This window comes from Haemaphysalis longicornis, unplaced genomic scaffold (assembly GCF_048455015.1).
Source record: "Haemaphysalis longicornis isolate Haplotype H1 unplaced genomic scaffold, Haemaphysalis longicornis Haplotype H1 scaffold_4, whole genome shotgun sequence".
Lineage (NCBI taxonomy): Eukaryota > Metazoa > Arthropoda > Arachnida > Ixodida > Ixodidae > Haemaphysalis > Haemaphysalis longicornis.
This window is the reverse complement of record NW_027526361.1, coordinates 5,895,175-5,914,125: the sequence shown is the minus strand read 5'-3', so window position 1 is coordinate 5,914,125 and position 18,951 is coordinate 5,895,175. Positions and strand designations below refer to the sequence as shown.

Sequence of the window (18,951 nt, the reverse complement as noted above, 5' to 3'; positions counted from 1 at the left end):
TTAAAACGACTCCCACACCGTACGCCCATGTTAGGCTGGGAGGTAATACTCGATGTGAGCCAAGAACAGATTTTTCACAAATACATTGCACACCCCTGACAATACACGACATGGGGCCACAAATAAAGCCGCTGCCCAAATACATTGTGACTTTCGTGATAAAACAACGGCAAGAACGGCAAGTCGGAAACCACAAGTCCATTTGTGCTCTTTGAGACCAATTAGGCCAAAAACTTCGGCATGTGCATTGAAAACCCAAATTTGCAAAAAAAAAAAAAAAAAAAAAAGGAGCTGCCGCACAAAAAAATGACGCCGCCTTTGCGCATGTGTAAAAAACCCAGTGAGAATTTTTAGGCAAGGTAAAACAGAACCATCACCTGTTGAGTCAGTGAGGGCCAACGGCCTGTTCACAAACGAAGTAGATTTAAAAATGACCACAGGGTGCGAACCCCAACAAATTTACGCATGCTGTAAACATCTGGATTATTTGACCTCTACAGGGTTCCACACCGTCCAACTGCACCTCAGTGGCTAGCCACAACTGCCAACTTTAAAACGAAGCCACATAGCACGATGGATTGGATCCATTTTCCTATCGTCCCACCTGCTTTCTGCCGAAGTGCTTTGCACGTTTCTGGCCATGAGAGTTGTCGTAGAGCTCTTCTACAAGGCATTTAGAGTACAGGCCACCCCCGCAGCCCTTGTCTTGCCAAATAACAATGGCCAGTACACCACACGCCTTATAATACTAAAATAAGGCAGTGAGCTAATTCGTTTGTAGATAAGGCAACACTCGCCCCGCACACAATGGCAGCCAGCCTCATTCGCAGCCCTTTGCATGACTGGCTACGACTTGACACTAGCAATGCACTTTGATAAAAATAACCTTGCACGCTGGTGGCAACACACTACATAGCTCCCTTCCAGCTACAGCCAGGGGGGCGGAATATAGAACCAAAAGAGAACTATGCAAGGATGCAGTAGCCACTGAAATAGAAGAGAGGAAAATGTTTTAGCCTTGCTTTTTTTCTCTCAAATGGTCGCATGCCCCGACTTTTAGTAGACAAGTGAAAACAAACAGAGCATGACAGGGGAAATACAGGCAGTGTGGGAGACAGCGAGGGGCACGACGAAGGAGGAGCTGGCAGCACGAGCGAGTTCAGTTGACCGGCTCGACGTAGTTTGCCGGCAGCATGCCCGTGCTGCCCGTGCGTTGCACCGTGCCGGTCATCCAGCCCTCGTCAATGGGCACGCAGCTGACAATCATGTCGCCATCTAGGAAGCTCACTTCGTCCACGTCCTGGGCCACGTAGTCGTACATCGCCCGGAAGGTCCGCTGGGAAGAAAAGTCTAGGCGTTGGGTTGTGCATTGAGAAAGATCTTGCAGTGGCACCACCTCATGCAAACACGGTGAAACAAGAGGACAAGAGCTGCACTGCTGCTGCTGCAGGGTACTTGCAATGCCCAGATAATTCGGCAAAGATATTTTTTTTTTACGATATCACACTTCTTGTACAAAAACAAGCCTTTCTGCCAGCGATTCCCCGCAATAACGAATCCACCGGAAAAAGCGAAACAATTTGCTTTGGCGGGAATTTCGTTCCCGCGAGATTGAAACATAAACGGCAGGAAAATCACCCGCAAACCAAAAATTTATTTCCGAAAGTCGGTTATAACATTTTGCGAGCCTTACCTTGCAGTAACTTCACAGTTTAGCTCTCACACTACAAGCAGCGCTTCATTGCTAGTTGTGCGCGCCTAAGAACAACCAAATCGTGTCAAACGCATCCAGAACATCCCACTGGTTTGCCTTCTCAGCACATTTTTCTCCCTGGCCCTTGGCACCGAGTATGTCCGAGCATGCAAGCGAAGTCCAGCTGCTTCTGTTCCAAACTTTGCCCGACAGTGGCACCCCGTCCTTCCAATGCTGTCCCCAAATCAGAGCGAGAACCGCTTTGTTGACGCCCAGAAAGGCTTTCAGAACTGTGAAGCGAGCTGCAAGCGGTTCCAAACTCGTCGGCGCTATTCTCCCTTCTTGCACATGGGCCACTGACCAGGGAGGGCAATGATGGCTGCCTCATCTCGTAGTGATAAAAACGTCCACTTTGGATTGAGAGCAAACGTGCCGATTGCCGCACACACAATGAACGCAAGTGCGCTGTTCAGTGGTGGCTGGCTACAACAGCCATGGCCCAAGCCAAAGAAAGGCATGCCCAGGGTGGAAGCAGGCTTGAGACTTCCGGAGCAGCTCAGGGAGCAGGAATAATGCTGTCTTGGAGCAGCTTTGGAGCAATAACAGGGATGTTTTGGAGCAGCTTTGGAGCACCAAAAGTGACTTTTGGGGCAGTGCAATTCGGTTTGGGAGCAGATTTTGAGTCAAACAATTTAGCTGCAACTTTTTAAATTATTTTGCACACATGCACAAAAAAAAGCGAAAATTCTAATCATTCTTACTTAACATTCCATCAGTACTGAGCTGACCACTATACCAATAAGTTGAAAATATATGTTTCCATAATTAAACCATACCAGCCAACAGAGCGATAACTAAGAGAAAACTTTGGAGATGAGCGATGCTTTGAGAACTACATTTAATCAGATTTTAGACAAATGAAAAATAAATATTCATGATAATAAAACCCCATTACAGTCATGAGAAATAGCCCTGAGAAGAATAAAGAAAAAGAAAATGGTTCCTTTTGCACCAAAGCTGATAAAATTTTAACTTCATTCTAACCCAAACAAGACTGTCAGCAAATAACATTACTAAGAGTAACAAAACAACAGAAAAATAAAATAAGAGGAAACAATCGGTAATATGCCTTGCATAACTAAACCTGACAAGACTCCAGAGAAAGTAAAAATAAATGCTGATATTCACAAAACAAGAGAAAAAAATACCCCAGCATATAACCGTTTGTATTGACCATAATGCATTATTCTATGCACGTAAAAAATGCCGAGAAACTGTGTCGTGCTCATCTAAATAAGCCGCATACTACACACCTACTGAGCTGATTACTTGCACATCGCTAAACAGGATCTCCTGTTTGTCAACGTAATGGTTAGCGCCGATAAGACAAAATACTAGTGAGAGTCCGACTGATCAGTAGAACCATTTTATTCTCTGCTTCTGACAGTAAGCGGGAAGATTGAAACGACTGCTGGTGACGACGCATCTTTCACGACGCAGCGCGCTGTGCGGTGTAGCCGCGTTTCGGGCTAAATTTTGCGCACTGCCCGCACCCCAACTCCTGTCAAACTGCGCCACAGCTTGGACAGCAGGAAATTGTGACGAGGGGACGACCGAGTCCCTACTGCTCTCCACACAATAAGACTGGCATTGAACATCATTTCACTGTGGCCTCACATTTTGCGGCACCCCACTCCAATGCCGGTTTTTGAAGCAGGGTGGCACAAGAAACTGAATTGGCACAGCGTGGCGCAAATGGTGCAGCAGTTCCCCCCCTGCCCACCGTGAGTCGCCATGTGTCGCCCCCCGGTGGTGTCGCTGCGAGGCTGCCTCCCCGGACGGCCACCTGTTGCAGTCTCTTAGGTAAACAAATATGGTGGCGGCCATGCAAGCGCCCTGTGGCAGAAGTTTACGCACTTTGAATGCACCTGAGCACTTCTGGGACAGTGTTAGCATTGAATGGGTAGATAAAATGTCGACCAGAGCAGCAGCGAATTTTGTTAATGTGGGATCGCTTTCCGAAAACATTTCGGTGCTGCGAGACATGAAATACATGGGCTTCTACGGGCGTTTGACGGGGATCCCAGAATATTTCATTGCTGCGGGATTTCGCTATCCCGGGGCTTGACTGTATCAGCACCGCCAAGCCAACTTGAGGTGGTTCCTGAGTGCACAATATCTGGGGCGATTGTGGGCAGTGCTGGCCAAAATGGGGGAGGGGGCGAGCATGCTCAGCATTGAAAACAATTCACTGAGCAGAGGAGAGCAAGACCAAAGCAGCTTGTCCCACCTGCTACGCTGCACTTCTGCTTCAGCCCGCCTGACTTGACAAACAAGCGCGCGTCGGAGAGCACACAGAATGTGCCAGACTGCTTGCCAGAACATTAAAGCTGCTGCGCGCTAGGGTTTCACCTTCCTTACCCGACACTCCCTCCTAGTCTCTATTCCTCCACACGGCCAACCAGTGCAGTTCTTTTGCACACTGCACTTACCATTTCCTAGATCAGCCTCCTCGCTCTCTACAGGGGGCGGCAGCGGCACACTAGCATGCCAGACGCTCACAGTACAGCAATGCATCATGATGCCCCTCACTGCAGGAGCTGGCACGCCAATTCGAAGGCTGCCCGTTTATGTCCAGCGTGCTTACCCCGCTTGGCATCTGAGGCTGAGAAGGCATGACGCGCTGCATGGCAGGAGCAGCATCTGGAAAGACAGGCCGCTCTCAAAGCACTGAACAACACCGCACTACATTCAGCAGCGTGTTTCCAGTTTACGAGCCTCAGGCCCAGCTCGCAGCTCTTGTGGAGCCGCAAGAGAGCACACAAGCTGAAGAAGCCATGCACAACAGTAGGACAAGCCTAGGCGCAAGGAAAGCTCGGACAAAAGAACACACCAGGGACTTAGCAGCAGGCAATAACAACATTGACAGTAGAAAATATGTGCCTAGCCATAAACTGTCGTAGACACAAGGAAATAACTTTGCAGCTAGCAGTGGCCATGCCCTAAGCTTTCGGTTTTGTTGGCATTTATAGGAATAAGGTTTGCCATCCCCACTACAGCAGAAGCAAGGACGTCCGACTCATCAACCAAGAAATACAGTCAATGCACAGCAAAAAATAACACTTGCGAGTTTGCACCCTTTCACAAAAGCTAATTTTATATTCGCAAGAGCCACGATGAACAAGAAAAATGTTTAGGCTACACTGAGGCTTGTGTTGGTTCCCTGTAGCACGGTAACCCGCCATGGGCGCAAGGCAGTTGTTTCCCATTGCATTTTTAGAAACAACCGAGTCTACAGCATTTTGCAGTCACATTTAAACAGACAGTGCTCTGTTGCCTGCATAAAATATCAATTTATTCTGTCACTCAAAGGCACGATGCAGGCTGGCTGGTAATGAATTAATAAAATAAGAACCTCAGCCGCTCACACATTCTGAGCTTAGCATACACATGGCAGCGTCGTACACTCTTACTGCAGCGTTATGTAGAAAACGCTCTGCAGTACAAGTTAGGTTGGTACCTTGATGCCTCCTTGAGTTCAGTGTTATCAAATAGAAAACATCTGGAATTCACTTCAGTAAAAGAACAATGCCTCTGCCTTTTGATGAGGAGAAAAAAAACATTCGATGCTCTTCTTCAGTTAATATATAACTGATCTAACTTTGCTCTGGTGGGAAAACAACAAGAGCTACAAAACAAAAAACAGCGCTAATAATGTCTACCTCTTTCGACAATTCAAAAAAAAAAAAAAAACTGGAGTCAAGAGGGCAAACGACTGAGTGAATGCCAATCCACGCAATGCACATTAAAGGGACACCAAAGGCTGAATGCTTTAACTGAAAGATCGTGCGTTCCTTAACCCTCTCGGCTCTTTTGTTCGACGAGCAACAATGCGTTATTTGCTGAGAAATGCGCAAACAAAGCTGGCATTTCTCTCACCCGCTTCCCTTTCATTTTTTCGTGACGTAGCCATTGCGTCACAAAGTAGGAGCAAAGCACCAGCAGCCCCGGTGCGGTCTGGGCATAAACTGTGGTAACAGATGCTTTTACGTATCCAAGCCATGGCGGACTACAGCTCGTTTCTCTGGCCGAGAGTTCGCATTCATGATTATTCTGCGACGGAATGAGATATGCTTTGACAGGGTGTCTACCAATTCTACATTTTCAAAATTCCCCAACTTTTCCAGGTTTTCCCTGACAATTCTAAGCATAATCCTTGACTGATATGCCTGTTCAACAAACACTCTGGTAAACAAACCAGTGGTAAAAAAACAAACCAGTGGTAAAAAAAAGGACAGAGCACTTGCATTAACTGCAGAGCACACTGCTAAATTAGAATCCCTTGCTTGTAAGGATCCATTAGCAGAAAATACAGCATTAAAAAGGCCCAATAAGTGATGTGCAATAACAAATGAAACACCTTTCACTCTTTCAGAGACTTGATTTCTTACTGCAGCAGAAAAGTCTGACGTTCTGCATTTTTCATGAGCTTTTGCATTTTCAATGCAAGTTCTCTAACAAGAGCAGCGGTTCTCTTCTTCCTTTCTTCAATGTCCCACAAATACAACCATTTCCTCATCGCCACCATTATCACAATCATCAACAGCCTATTTACGTCTACTGCAGGACGAAGGCCTCTCCACCCGTTTCTGTCCTGCGCTGCCCGAGTCCATGCTTTGCCTCCGAATGTCTTTATTTCATCCTTCCATCGTGTTATTGGCCTTCCCCTTCTTCCGTCGCTGGGTACATATTCTGTTAACCTCTTGGTCCACCTGATGTAAGTTTGTTTCACTACATGGCTTGCCCAAGTCCATTTATTTTTGTTTATTTTAACAGCGATACCTTCTACTCGAGTTTGCCCCCTGATCTAGGATGCGAAGTGTTACTCTGTCATTACCCTGTCAAGAAGCATTACTCCTATCATTATTCGCTTTATGGCCCGTTGGACAGCATTCCGTTTGACATCACCGGTAAAACTCATTCGTTGAACTTTCTTTTTAGGGATAGAGGTAGCTTACTTTTCATTTTTTGTGAGTGCTTGCCGAGTGCACCTCAACCCATTCCTATTCTGCGTCGGATTTCTTTCTCGTGGTTGGAATCAGCACTGACCACCTCTCCGAGGTAGTTATATTCTTCAACTTGTTCAGGTGTTTCGTTACCTATGCTGAGTAGGACGCATTCAGCATGTTTGTTACAGCCTTATTTTAGATTTCATAATATTTATTTTTAGCCCGACGGCCACACTTCCAGCATTTTTGCATGTGGTCTGCAGATTCATTGAGCAAAAGCACGTCGTCTGCAAACCTGAAATGGCTCAAGTATTCCCTATTTATCCATAGACCTGCATTTTCTTAGTCAAGCTTGATAAATAGCCCCTCCAGACACGCTGTGAACAATTCTGGCGAGATGGGATCTCCCAGTCACAGTTCCTGTTAGGTTCGGGAACGTTTTGGTTTGCTTGTGAAGGACTATCCTGCCTGTACATCCCTCATATATTGCGTCTAGAAGCCTTACGTTGGTTTCCTCCACTCCTTGGTTCTTCAATGCTTCCAAAACTGTTGTGGTGTCTATTGAATCAAACGCTTTTTCCTAGAATATAAATGTCATGTCAACAGGTTTATTATACTCTGCGGACTTTTCTATTACTTGATTGATGACATGATGCGATTCATTGTAGGGTATCCTTTTCTAAACCCAGCCTGATCCCTGGGTTGTTGGAAATCTAGGCTGTCACTTATGCAGTTAACTATTACTTTGGTAAACAGCTTGTATACAACTGACAGGCTGCTTGGTCGGAAATTCTCAAGGTCTTTGGTGTCCCCCTTTTTGTTGGCGTTTTTCCAGGCTATGGGCAGTTTAGAGTCCTTAAGCATTCTGAGATTAGTTTAGCAAGCTTTTCCACAACTACATATTCTCCCTCCTTTAAAAGGCAAATGGTTATGTCGTTGTCACCTGCAGCTTTTCCTCTTTTCGTGCTCTTGAGAGCCTTTTCAACTTCGACTGTGGTTATTAGTGGTACTTTGTCAGCTAAGCCTGTACTCTTAGTTGTTTCCCCTGGTGTAACGTCACATGAATATAGCCTGGTGTAGAATCGTTCCGCTACCTTTATTATCTTGTCCATGTTGAGCGTAATGCTACCGTGCTCGTACTACAGTGCGTACACTGACTTTTGTGATAGCAGGCTTCCTCTTAGTTGCTCTTAAGCTTCCCCCCATTTCCAGTGCTTCCTCGATCACTACCATGTTGCACGCATAAGAGTGGTTTGTTTTACATCTGTTAATTTTGACAGCCCTGCTAATTCAATCTGATCCACCATACTCACAATTTCATGTTCGTACGTTTGGCAATAAGTTCCTTTGTTTTCGGTGTTAGTTTTCAGTTTGTTTCCTGCATGCTGCTCCTCCCACAGCTACTGCCGTTGTTAGGTTGTTATTTAGCGTGTCAACACTGTCTTTGTTCTGAAGGGTTATTTCAGCTCCTGCATCCTGGCTCCACCCGACCCCATTGTGGGTTTCCCACGCTCCGCCAGTGTCCCCTCTTTCTCCTTTGATATTCAGTCTTCTTATGCACCTAACCATCCTATGATGGCTGCTCCGAATCTTGGCTAGCACCTCCATGTCCTGACTTCCTGAATTCATTCTTCCATCTGGGGCGGTATTCTCGTAACTCTCCTTTTTAAAAACGTCCCTCTTGTGTCCCTTTCATTTCATCGTGACGTACTTCCGGTTAAGCCGTGGGCCTTTGATTCAAATACCGTAACTGCTCTTGCAAACGCATTTTTAAGAACTAAAACCATATAAGACTACCTTTTATGTGTTTACAGTTAAACCTCGTTATAACGAGACGGGCTATAACGAAATAATGGATATAACGAGCAAATCGTAATTCCCCTTGAAAGTCCCCATAGAAACCAATGTATTTAAAACCTCGTTTTAACGAGGTAAAATTTGCCCGTTACGGGATATAACGAACAAATTTCGTTGAGAAATCAAATTTTGAGCTAATTTTTAAACAGTGCGCAACGCGGATTTGAGACAGTGCGCGACGCGGCAACTGTATTAGCAGTTCAAAACTCCCGCCACGCGCGCGAAGCTGGATGGCGCGCCATGCGGACGCTGCGCCCGCGAAGCCATTCCCACCCTCCTCTCGCTGCGCACGGCATGCAGACAATGGGGCCCTTCGATTTACAGTCTTGGACTCACCGCGGGCTCCCCGAGAAGCAGTCCGACGTTCGATTTTCACATGCATCCCTATGGCTTCGGGTGGCTTCGGGGAATCCTCGGACTACCCGCGGACTATCCGCGGTGAGTCCGAGAAGAGCCCCAATGCGCCAATGCGTCGCCTTCCTCTCCCACCCCTGCCCCCTCCTCCTCTGTTCGTATCGCCGACGTCGCTGCGTAGTTGCAGGGCTCGCAAGCTTGGACGTTCCCTGTCTTCCCTATAGGCGGCGTAAAAATCGACGCCCCACGTGACCAACCTTGACCAACCTAAAGCGCTGTTTTCGACCATCAAGCCCACCAGACGGCGCAGGCAAAATGTTACTTTTGGTATAGAATACAAAACATTCATTCCGTGACTCAAAGAGCCCACACAGTTCGCTTACAATGTGTTATTTAAAAATACTATTAACAAGTTCCGCATCAAACATCTGTTGAGCAAAAATGTACGCAACTTTTTACGAACAGCCGACTGGTGCACCACCTTGTTTCTGAATTCGCAACCACAAAGCCGCCAATTCAAATTGAAACCGCTGCAACGGCCGACCGTTTCAATGTGCGCGGAGCACCGGTTTCGTGACTGTTATTGCTGTTATGTGCTTTTGCGTCCATCAGTTGTTGAGAGGACTGGCAAAACACGAGAATTGAGTGCTTGTGGAATGACAAATGTGGGAAATTCCGCATCGGAAGGCAGCTGTCGAGGCCAGAATATTCGATTCTTCAAACAGAAGGTGAGTGTTATGCACTCCGCTAGAAAGACGGTGCAAAGGAAACCGTTGTCGCCGTCAATACTTCATTTGTGCCCTTCGTTCGAAATCTTAGCGCAAGTGAACGAGTTGTTATGGCAAAAAAAAATGTTGTCACGAAAGCGACGTACAATTGCAGCGATCGAAATGAAATGATGTCCTGGCCTCTGTAAACTTGCGGATGTCAATAAACGATTTGTTCTCACTTGCTGCTCACTGTGGTCTGTGCCAGTCGAGGCCATCTGGTCACCTGGCGTAACATCACTTCACTAGCGCGGCGCAAGTAAACACGCGACCAGCGTGCCAGCCAGGAGCCAGCAGGAGCAGCCACGGCCGGACTCGACGCCCCTTTCGCGCGCGGGAGGAGGAGAGTCGAGTCCGGCCGTGGAGCAACGAACCGGCGGCCGCCGTGCGAGGGCAGCCATGTTATTAAGGAGCTCAAGCGGCCTGTGCAAAAAGCATCCGCCATGTTTACAAAGCCGTGTTTACAGCGCCATCAAGCGGGCGTACTGGGTAGTTCACGACGCCGCCACTACGCTTTTTCTGGCACTACAGGCAAAGCTAGACCTTTGCTTCTCTAAAATCCTCCCTGTTCTGTGGTAGTTGCGTGTGCGTGGGTTTTCGCAGTCTTCAGCCTTATCTTTTATCGTACTGCTCGCGTGATTCCAACAACGCGAGTGCGACAGGCGGGAAGCGAAAGCTAAAGGCTATCACGCTTGAACAGAAGACGTCTATGATAAAAGCCGTCGCATCGGGCGCGAAGGAAGGTAAGGTGCACTCCGTGGTAAGGTGGCAAGAGACTTTGACGTGTGGACGAGTACGCTGTCCACCATCGTGAGCAACCGAGAGTCCATCGTCAGCGCTGTTGCACGTGGCGTGAAAGGAAGCACTAAGGACGGCGTCGGAGGCACTAGATGCGGTGGACGTGCTGCGCCGCTCCTTCGGCGCGCACGAGGGCGGCGAAGATGGCGTGAACATAGCGGCCGCAGCTGAGCGAGCCATCGCTCGCATCAGGAAGGTGCATCAACGTCCAATTACGGACTTCTTCGAGCCAAGTCTGTTTGAAATACGAGTTTTGAACTGCAATAAAGTAGGTTCGTGACTTTTCCTTTTTACCTCCGGAATGTGTTTATTTTGCTGACTACCGCCGTGCGGCAAGATGCTATTTCGCCCGCTTTTTGTTTTAGGTAACTACAATGCAAATATTTGCAGTAAATGTCGGCTATGGCTATAACGAAATATTGGCTATAACGAGCAAATCGCGGCGCCCCTTCAATTTCGTTATAACGAGGTTTAACTGTATTTGAACGTATTTTCAAAAACTAAATGCGAAGAAATTTTTGTTTGTTACGACGTTGAAAGTTTTCACCGCAAGGAAAGGAACGTCCAAAGATGGCAGCTGCAGTCAGCTGTTTCTTTGTGACAGTGAGGTGTAAACAATGCTGCGGCGACTCAGTTTTTCATGGTTGGACTCCGTTTTGAGGTCGGTTACAATGCCCGTGCATCAAGATAACCCTCCCATTACGTATTTTGGCATCAACGCACTTTCGGCACGCTGACGCGAGCTTTTCCAGGAACCTGCAATGGTGCGCTACGTCATTGACATTTGCGTGTTCTACGAGTGAAAAATGTGTAGGGGGTGGGGGGGATTTTCGTTTCTTAAAGGAGTACTGACACCAAATTTTGACGCCTAAAAAATTATAAAATTGGCTTCAGTAGTTTGTACAGATGCCTCACAGAAATTTTTGCAGCGATCCGAGGCCGGAATCACATCTAAAATCGATTTTGATTGTCCCGGCCACGAGCTTCCACAAATCGGCAGCACTAGCGAAATCGCTTTCGGCGTGACGAAACATCGGCCTGCGTGTCTGGCCGGTTCAGGGTGACGTCATATCTTCTTTGGTGGGGTTTTTTGGCGCAAGGGCATCTAAGGCCAAGAGCGCCATTTCTATGATGAGGTAAAAATGTGCTAATGAAATGAGTGCAAATAGTGCATAAAATTACTTCGGTGTAAAGGGCCGGATCCAAAAGATGAGTGAGGAGCGTGATGAGGCATGGAATGAGCTAACGGTGTATAGGGCCATGGTAAATAGAACCCTACGGATGAACAAGGTGGATGAGAATGCTACTTTCTAAAACAAACCTGCTTTAAAAAACTGATAGCATCAAGGTATTCCAAAACTCTGCTGAACTCGAACACAGGACAGTCTGATAAAAACATTGCAATGTGCCGTGGCATATTCTTACGGTACATTTCCGGGAAATAGCGTCTCCTTTCTGGTTCCATGGCCGAGCACTCAACCAAAACATGGAGGACTGAAAGACCCTCACCACATCTGGCACAGTTTGGAGGCTGGTCACCAGTCAGGAGGTAGGAATGCGTGCCATGTGTGTGCCCTATTCGTAGTCTGCATCGCCAGACCTCAGAGGCCCTGTTTTTTTCCCTGGCAGCTGATCGGCCGATTATAGGTTGTACCAAGTGAAGCTTGTTGTTGACTTCTCCGTCCCATTCTTTCTGCCAGAGCTGAAGGAGTATGTGTTTTACTGCTGGTTTCATATCGAGGTAAGGTACTTGCGTGATGTCAATACTGGTTCTTTCAGCTGCTCTGGCAGCAGCCTGGTCGGCTTCCTCGTTGCCAGCTATGCCACAATGGCCAGGAACCCAGCACACTATAATTTCTAAATTTAGCTGGTGTGCTTTGTACAGAGCTTTAAGAAGGGCAGTAAATGTGGGATTCTTCGTTCCCTTTCCTGTGGACAGGGCTGTGACAACGCTGAGTGAGTCTGTGAAGATAACAGACTTTTGTGTTTTGCTTGTGATAATGTGGTCCACAGCCAGATATACTCCGTGTGCTTCTGCTGTAAATATGGTTGTGTTTTTATGCATTGTTTTTGCTATTGAAAGATGCTGTCCAACAACTGCACAGGCCACAGCCGATTTGGTTTTCGATGCATCAGTGAAAAACTGAGCAGCCTTGTACTTGTCTTGGAGGTATGCGAAGTGCTGTTTGACTTCCAATAGTGAGCCTTTCCTGTCTACTTGTCTAAATGAGGTGTCGCATGATATGATGCTTGTATCCCAGGGTGCCACGCATTCATCTGGAGTCATTTTGAGGGTGTCATCAAACGAGATCGATAGTTTTGTAGAGATGGAATTGATCAGCAGTGGAAACGGTTGAGCTAAGGAAGGTCGATTTGAAAAGAGCAGCATTCTTGAGTTATCTCTAATCAGGGAGTCACACGGGTGCTCGGGCTGTGACGTAACCTTCAGGGCATAAATAATACCAATAAAAGTTCGCTGGTACTCCAGAGACCAACAGCCTGATTCAGCATAGAGGCTCAGTACTGGACTAGTGCGGAAGGCCCCTGTGGCCAACCTGATGCCCAGATTGTGGATAGGATCAAGCATTTTCAGTGCAGTGCTAGAGGCTGACCCATAAACTACACATCCATAATCTAGGCGGGACAAAACAAGACTTTTGTACAAGTGTAGTAGACACTTCTTGTCAGTGCCCCACTTCATGTGTGCTAGTATCTTAAGCACATTCATTGCCTTCAAACACTTCAGTTTCAGATGCTTCAGGTGGGGGGTGAACGAGAGTCTCGAGTCGAAAATCAATCCGAGAAACTTATGTTCTGTTTTAACAGGAAGCGGCTGTCCATTTAAGTAGATTTCTGGTGCAGGGGCAATGCCCCTTTTTTTCGAGAACAGTACACAGGCACTTTTTGAGGGGTTAAATTTGAAGCCATTCTCATCTGCCCATTTGGACAGCTTATTCACTGACAGCTGAATTTGGCGTTCACAAAAGGAGAGATTGCAGGACTTGAAGCCGATCTGCACATCGTCAACATACACTGAGTAAAACATGGTTGGCGGAAGTACAGTGCGTAGGGAATTCATTTTTACAATGAAAAGTGTGCAGCTCAGCACACCTCCCTGTGGCACCCCTGTCTCTTGTGTGAATGGTTTAGACAGAGTACTGCCTATCCTTACACGAAATGTCCTATCAGAGAGGTAGCTTTCAATTGTTTTTAGCATATTTCCTTGTATCCCAAGGGCACATAGATCTCTCAATATACCAAACCGCCAAGTAGTATCATAGGCCTTTTCAAGGTCAAAGAATACAGACAGAAAGTACTGTTTATGCGCGAACGCATATCTTATTTGGGACTCCAAGCGCACAAGTTGGTCAAGCGTGGATCTTTGTTCTCGAAAGCCACACTGGAATGGATCCAGGAGCCTGTTTGCTTCTAGAAAATGCATTAATCTTCGGTTGATCATTTTTTCAAATACTTTGCACAAACAGCTAGTCAGAGCTATAGGTCTGTAGCTAGATGCAACTGCTGGGTCCTTCCCTTCCTTCAATACTGGAACAACAATGGCCTCTTTCAGCCTCGGAGGGATATATCCATTGTTCCAGATCCTATTAAAAAGTGATAGTAATGCAAGTTGAGTTTCTGGGTGCAAGTTCTTGATCATTTCATAGTGAATATTGTCAGGTCCAGGTGCTGCTTTACCAAGAGTGTTTAGGCAAGCTTCGAACTCAGCAATAGAGAACTCAGCATTATATGCCTCACTTGGAGGTGATTTACGATGAAGTTGCAGTTTTTCTTCCCTACGTTTCAATTTAAGAAACTTCGCTGAGTAGTGCGCTGCACTTGAAACCGACTCAAAGTATGCTCCCAGTGCATCCGCCTGATCTTCCAGAGTGCCACCAGCATTATCAACTAGAGGGCGGGGGCAAGTCTGCTGCCCTTGCAACTTGCGTATCCTATTCCATAGTTTATTTTGGTCGGTGTAAGAGTTAATACCCTCTATGTACTTCTCCCAACTCTCACTTTTTGCTATCCGTCTCACTCTTCTCGATTGGGATTTGATGCGTTTGAAGTTTATGTAGTTTTCAGTCGTGGGAGAGTCACGGAAGAGGCGCCATGCTGCATTTTGTTTTTTCCTAGCACTTTGGCAGTCCTCATTCCACCAAGGAATCGGCTTTCTTTTTGGGTTACCAGAACTTTGTGGGATACATTCACTAGCGGCTTCAATTATGTGCTTTTCGATAAAGGAAAGTGCGCTGTCGATGTCCAGTGAATCTAGATAGTCACGTGGAAGACAGGTTAGCTGCCGAAACTTTTTCCAGTCAGCAGACCCCATCCTCCATCGTGGTACACTGTTCTGCCCATGTGTCGACACTACCTTTTCTTTCAGCACGATTGGAAAGTGGTCGCTTCCATAAGGGTCATCCAGGACGTGCCAGTCCAGTAGTGGGAAGAGAGTAGCAGTGCAGAGAGCTAAGTCAACTGATGAGGATGTTTTGTGTGTGGGACTGAAGTATGTGGGCTTCTTTTTGTTCAATATGCAAGCTCCAGTGGAGACTAGTAATTTTTCTATCACTCGCCCTCTTGAATCGTAGTTTTCACAGCCCCAGAGAGGATGATGGGCATTGTAGTCTCCTGCTATTATGTACGGCTCTGGGAGCTGGTCCATTAGATTTTCAAATTCAGATTTCTGTAGTCGCTTGTCTGGGGGAATGTAAATGGAGCAAATTGTTATTAGTCGCTGCAACCATATAACTCTCACAGCTACAGCCTCTAGTTCAGTCCTGAGTTTAACTTCCTTAGCTGTGGTTGACCTTTGAAGGATAATAGCCACACCACCCGATGGTTGGCTGGTGTTTTGCCTGTCCTTTCTGTATGTGATGTACTGGGGTAAAAAGTCTGTGTGTTTGCTGCTTAAGTGGGTTTCTTGGAGACACACTGCCAGAGGTGCATGCTCCCAGAGCAGCTCTTTAACATCATCCAAGTTTTTCAGAAGCCCCCTGCAGTTCCACTGCAGTACAGTACAAAAAGCCATTACTAGTATTGAGAAGTTTGTTACTAAAGACAGGCTCAGCTTGTTAGCTGCCAGAGCCTTTTCCAGTAGGAGACACCTTAGGGAGCTCTGCTTTTTTGATCAGTTCCTGGGAGTTCGTACGTTCCAGAGGTTTGTGGCGATCCTTCGGCGTGATTGACGCAGAGGATGGCTCACTTGTGTCCATAGCCTCCAAAGAAGGCTTCTTTGTTGACGGTTTGAGACCTGAGGCCTTGGCTGGCCTCCGGTTCTCCTGTGAGGTTACAACCATCTCAGTGGTGTTAGTCAGCTGTGCAGACCGCGAGGCTGCAGCTGACACATTGGCCGTTTTCGGGCCACCATTTCCTTGAGGTGCAGCAGGTGTCGCTGTTTGCACCTGGGGGGCTGAAGATGTCTCCTCAGGCCCTCTCAACGAGGTCCCTGATTGGACAGTTGCCGCACGTGGCGCCGCCCCCTGACGCGCCACGTCGGCGTATGCTATCTTATGCGTGATAGCAAGACGCCTGCGTGCTTCGGGGTAAGAGATGTTTTCTTTTACTTTCAACGCAATGATTTCTTTTTCTTTTTTCCATTGCTGGCATGAGCGTGAGTATGCAGCATGGTCACCGCTGCAGTTGACACAGTGTGGTGGGGCAGTGCAGCTTTCCGACACATGGTCGGTTTTGCTGCATTTTGCACATGTCTGCTTACCCCTGCAACTCTGTGATCCGTGCCCGAATTTCTGACATGTATAGCACCGGCGCGGGTTGGGGATGTAAGGTCTGACTCGGATTTTCACGTAGCCAGCTTCTACGGTCTCCGGGAGAACCGTTGTGCCAAAGGTGAGAACAATGTGCTTGGTGGGGATTTCTTTGTTGTCGCGGCGGATGACTATCCGCTGAACTTTGATGACATTTTGCTCATGGAAGCCTTCAAGGAGTTCATTTTCAGTAAGGTCTAGGAGGTCTGCTTCACTTATAACACCACGCACGGTGTTCATGGAGCGGTGAGGACTGACAGTAACAGCGGTGTCACCAATTTTGTCAACTTTGAGGAGCTTGTCACATTGAGTCTTATCTTTAACTTCAATCAGCAGGTCGCCATTGGACATTTTTTGTGCCTTGTAGCCAGCCCCAATGAGGTTCGACAGACATTTGGACACAAGAAATGGTGACATCTTTCTCATTGTTGTGTTCTCATTTTCCGAGTGCATCACGTGGAAGCGTGGAAAACACTCTTGCCTCTTTGAAAGAAAAAATTCAAAGGTGGTTGCCTCGGTGCGCCCCCTTTTAAGAGAGCGATTCATGGAAAAGGGATTTGAAGATGCCATACAGCAAGTATGTGTTCGGTGGCAAGGCCGGTCGCCCACCACCGAGCCCAACAAGGGAACGTGGCTTCTTCATGAAAAGCACACGCTAACCGTACCTTGCCACTATAACCCTATGCTTGAAATCAAGAGTGATGTCTTTGCACAGGGTTAACCCTCGCCACCTGGAGAAGCATGGAAGCAAAGAAGGAAGGAGATGACAGGACAGGGTTAGGAAAGACGATAGGAAAGCAAAAGGATGAAGAAGAGGACAGGAAAAGGCGACTGGCTGATTCCCCCCAGGTCGGGTCAGACTGGGGGCACCGTCTACGGGAAGCGGGGGCCGAAGTGGTGTGTTGCCTCTGCCAGGGGGCCATGAAGGTCCAAAACAACCCTGGCTTTGGCTCAACCACCAGGATGCCCTTTTCCCCGAACACGGCAAAGCCACGCACAGCCGAGGGCGTGGGTGGGTCCAACCCACATGGGCTCGGGGTCCGCGGTGTCGCCACTACCGTCACCTTGAAATGCAAGGCGCCCCTGCGGGCAGGGTGACGTCATATAGTCATTTTCAGAGCCAGAAACGATATCCCGCGCTGCTGTTGTCAGTGGTTTGATTGATTGTAGGGTTTAACGCGCCGACGCAACGCAGGCGATGAGGCGCACCGTAGTGGAGGGCTCCGGATTAATTTTGACCACCTGGGGATCTTTAACGTGCGCCGAAATCTCGTACGCACGGGCGTTTTTGCTTTTCGCCTCCATCAGAAAAGCGGCCGCCGCGGCCGGGAATCGAACCCGCGACCTGTTGTCAGTGGTATTCGTTTGGGCAGGAGACGTACAGGTGTAGCTGTGTGAGCAATGCTTGTAAACTTTGCGCACTTTGCGTGTTCGACGTCTTTGCTCTTCAGTTCGTGGCCGGCGCATGGTGTTCCCTTGCACTGGTGCTGAAAACTGCGCGGTGCCGGCACCGCGCGGTGCACGATGTCGACGCGCACCGCGTCACCGCGGCGGTGCACGTCACCGCGCTGGACCAAGTTGTGCTATGGCAAGCTCGCAGAATGCGAAGTACTGCTCGTGGAAGCCTGTCCGAGCAAATCAACGACGACGCCAAGATGCATTATTTTCCACGCGACGACATGCAGCACTAAACGTGGACTGAGTTCGTGCGTGGCGGCGGCCGCAAGAACTGTCGCCCAAGCCAGCGGGCTCGGCGTTGCTCGCGTCAGCTTGGGTGTTGGGAACTTCAGGCTTAGTATCATGGCGAATATTTGATCGCCGGTATCTGTACAACTGCGAATGACCATCCCTTACACAACTTTTCCCCACACTATCATCCCCTTTTTCGCATACTGAGCTTTATTTTGGCGATAATTTCCGTTTCAGCGATCGGTGACCAAGACATCTGTCGTGGCCTGTTTTGATTCTAGCACGCAGGTGGCGCCATCTTTCGGCCGCTCGCCGCACCGCGGTGCCGGCAGTGCTGGGTCGGAGCACCGAACCTCCGCTGCCGGTCAGCGTAGGCTTACCATCACGGCAAATATCTGAACGCCGCTTTTAAATTCAGCGCTGATAACAACTCCTAGCACAATTTTTCAACACACTAACATCTACTTTCTCGCATGTAGAACTTCTTTTTCGTGATCAGATTGATTAGAAGAGTGGTGACAAGCTGTTGCTATCACGGTCTGCGCCGGTTCGAACCGCAGTGATATTAAAAAACGGACGACGGCGAATACATCGCCGGCCTAATCGCCTGGCCAAATAAAGTTGTTCTGTCTGTCGGGTGGCAGCGACTCATCCGAGTCTGACGATTCAGACGACATGTCGACTCCGCGGGCGAGTGCGGACCATGTGCAATCGTAGCAGACGATGCGGCGAACATCCCTGACGTCACGGGTGAAACCGTGACGTAAGGCTGGCCCGCTTGCAGGCTGGCCTTCGAACAGCCATTTTCCCGCGTGGCGACCAAATTTGAAACTGGTTGCAATAAACGTGCCATAATTAATTCTGTGTTGGCGGCTGACGGCTTTCGGTTAGATTTTCGTAATTACTGGGCTAATATGTATTCTTTACAGCATAAAAACTGAAAGCGAGAAATTTCGTGTCAGTAGACTCAGTACTCCTTTAATTACGTACCTGTTGCGCGTGAAGTCTACGAACGTTAA

At 47.9% G+C, this 18,951-nt stretch overlaps 1 protein-coding gene across 7 annotated transcripts in view; it reads right to left on the bottom strand.

The window, feature by feature from the left end:
- Nucleotides 1-18,951, bottom strand: part of Lasp (LIM and SH3 domain protein Lasp) — a 51,629-nt gene continuing 32,678 nt past the window's right edge. For all 7 annotated transcript variants that reach the window (XM_077705764.1, XM_077705761.1, XM_077705760.1 and 4 more), the window contains 2 exons: nucleotides 4,341-4,396; nucleotides 1-1,336 (listed from right to left, as the gene is read on the bottom strand). In XM_077705764.1, the coding sequence (XP_077561890.1) occupies nucleotides 1,160-1,336; nucleotides 4,341-4,396 (233 nt within the window). In that variant the 3' untranslated portion in view covers nucleotides 1-1,159. The remainder of the gene's footprint in view (nucleotides 1,337-4,340; nucleotides 4,397-18,951) is intronic.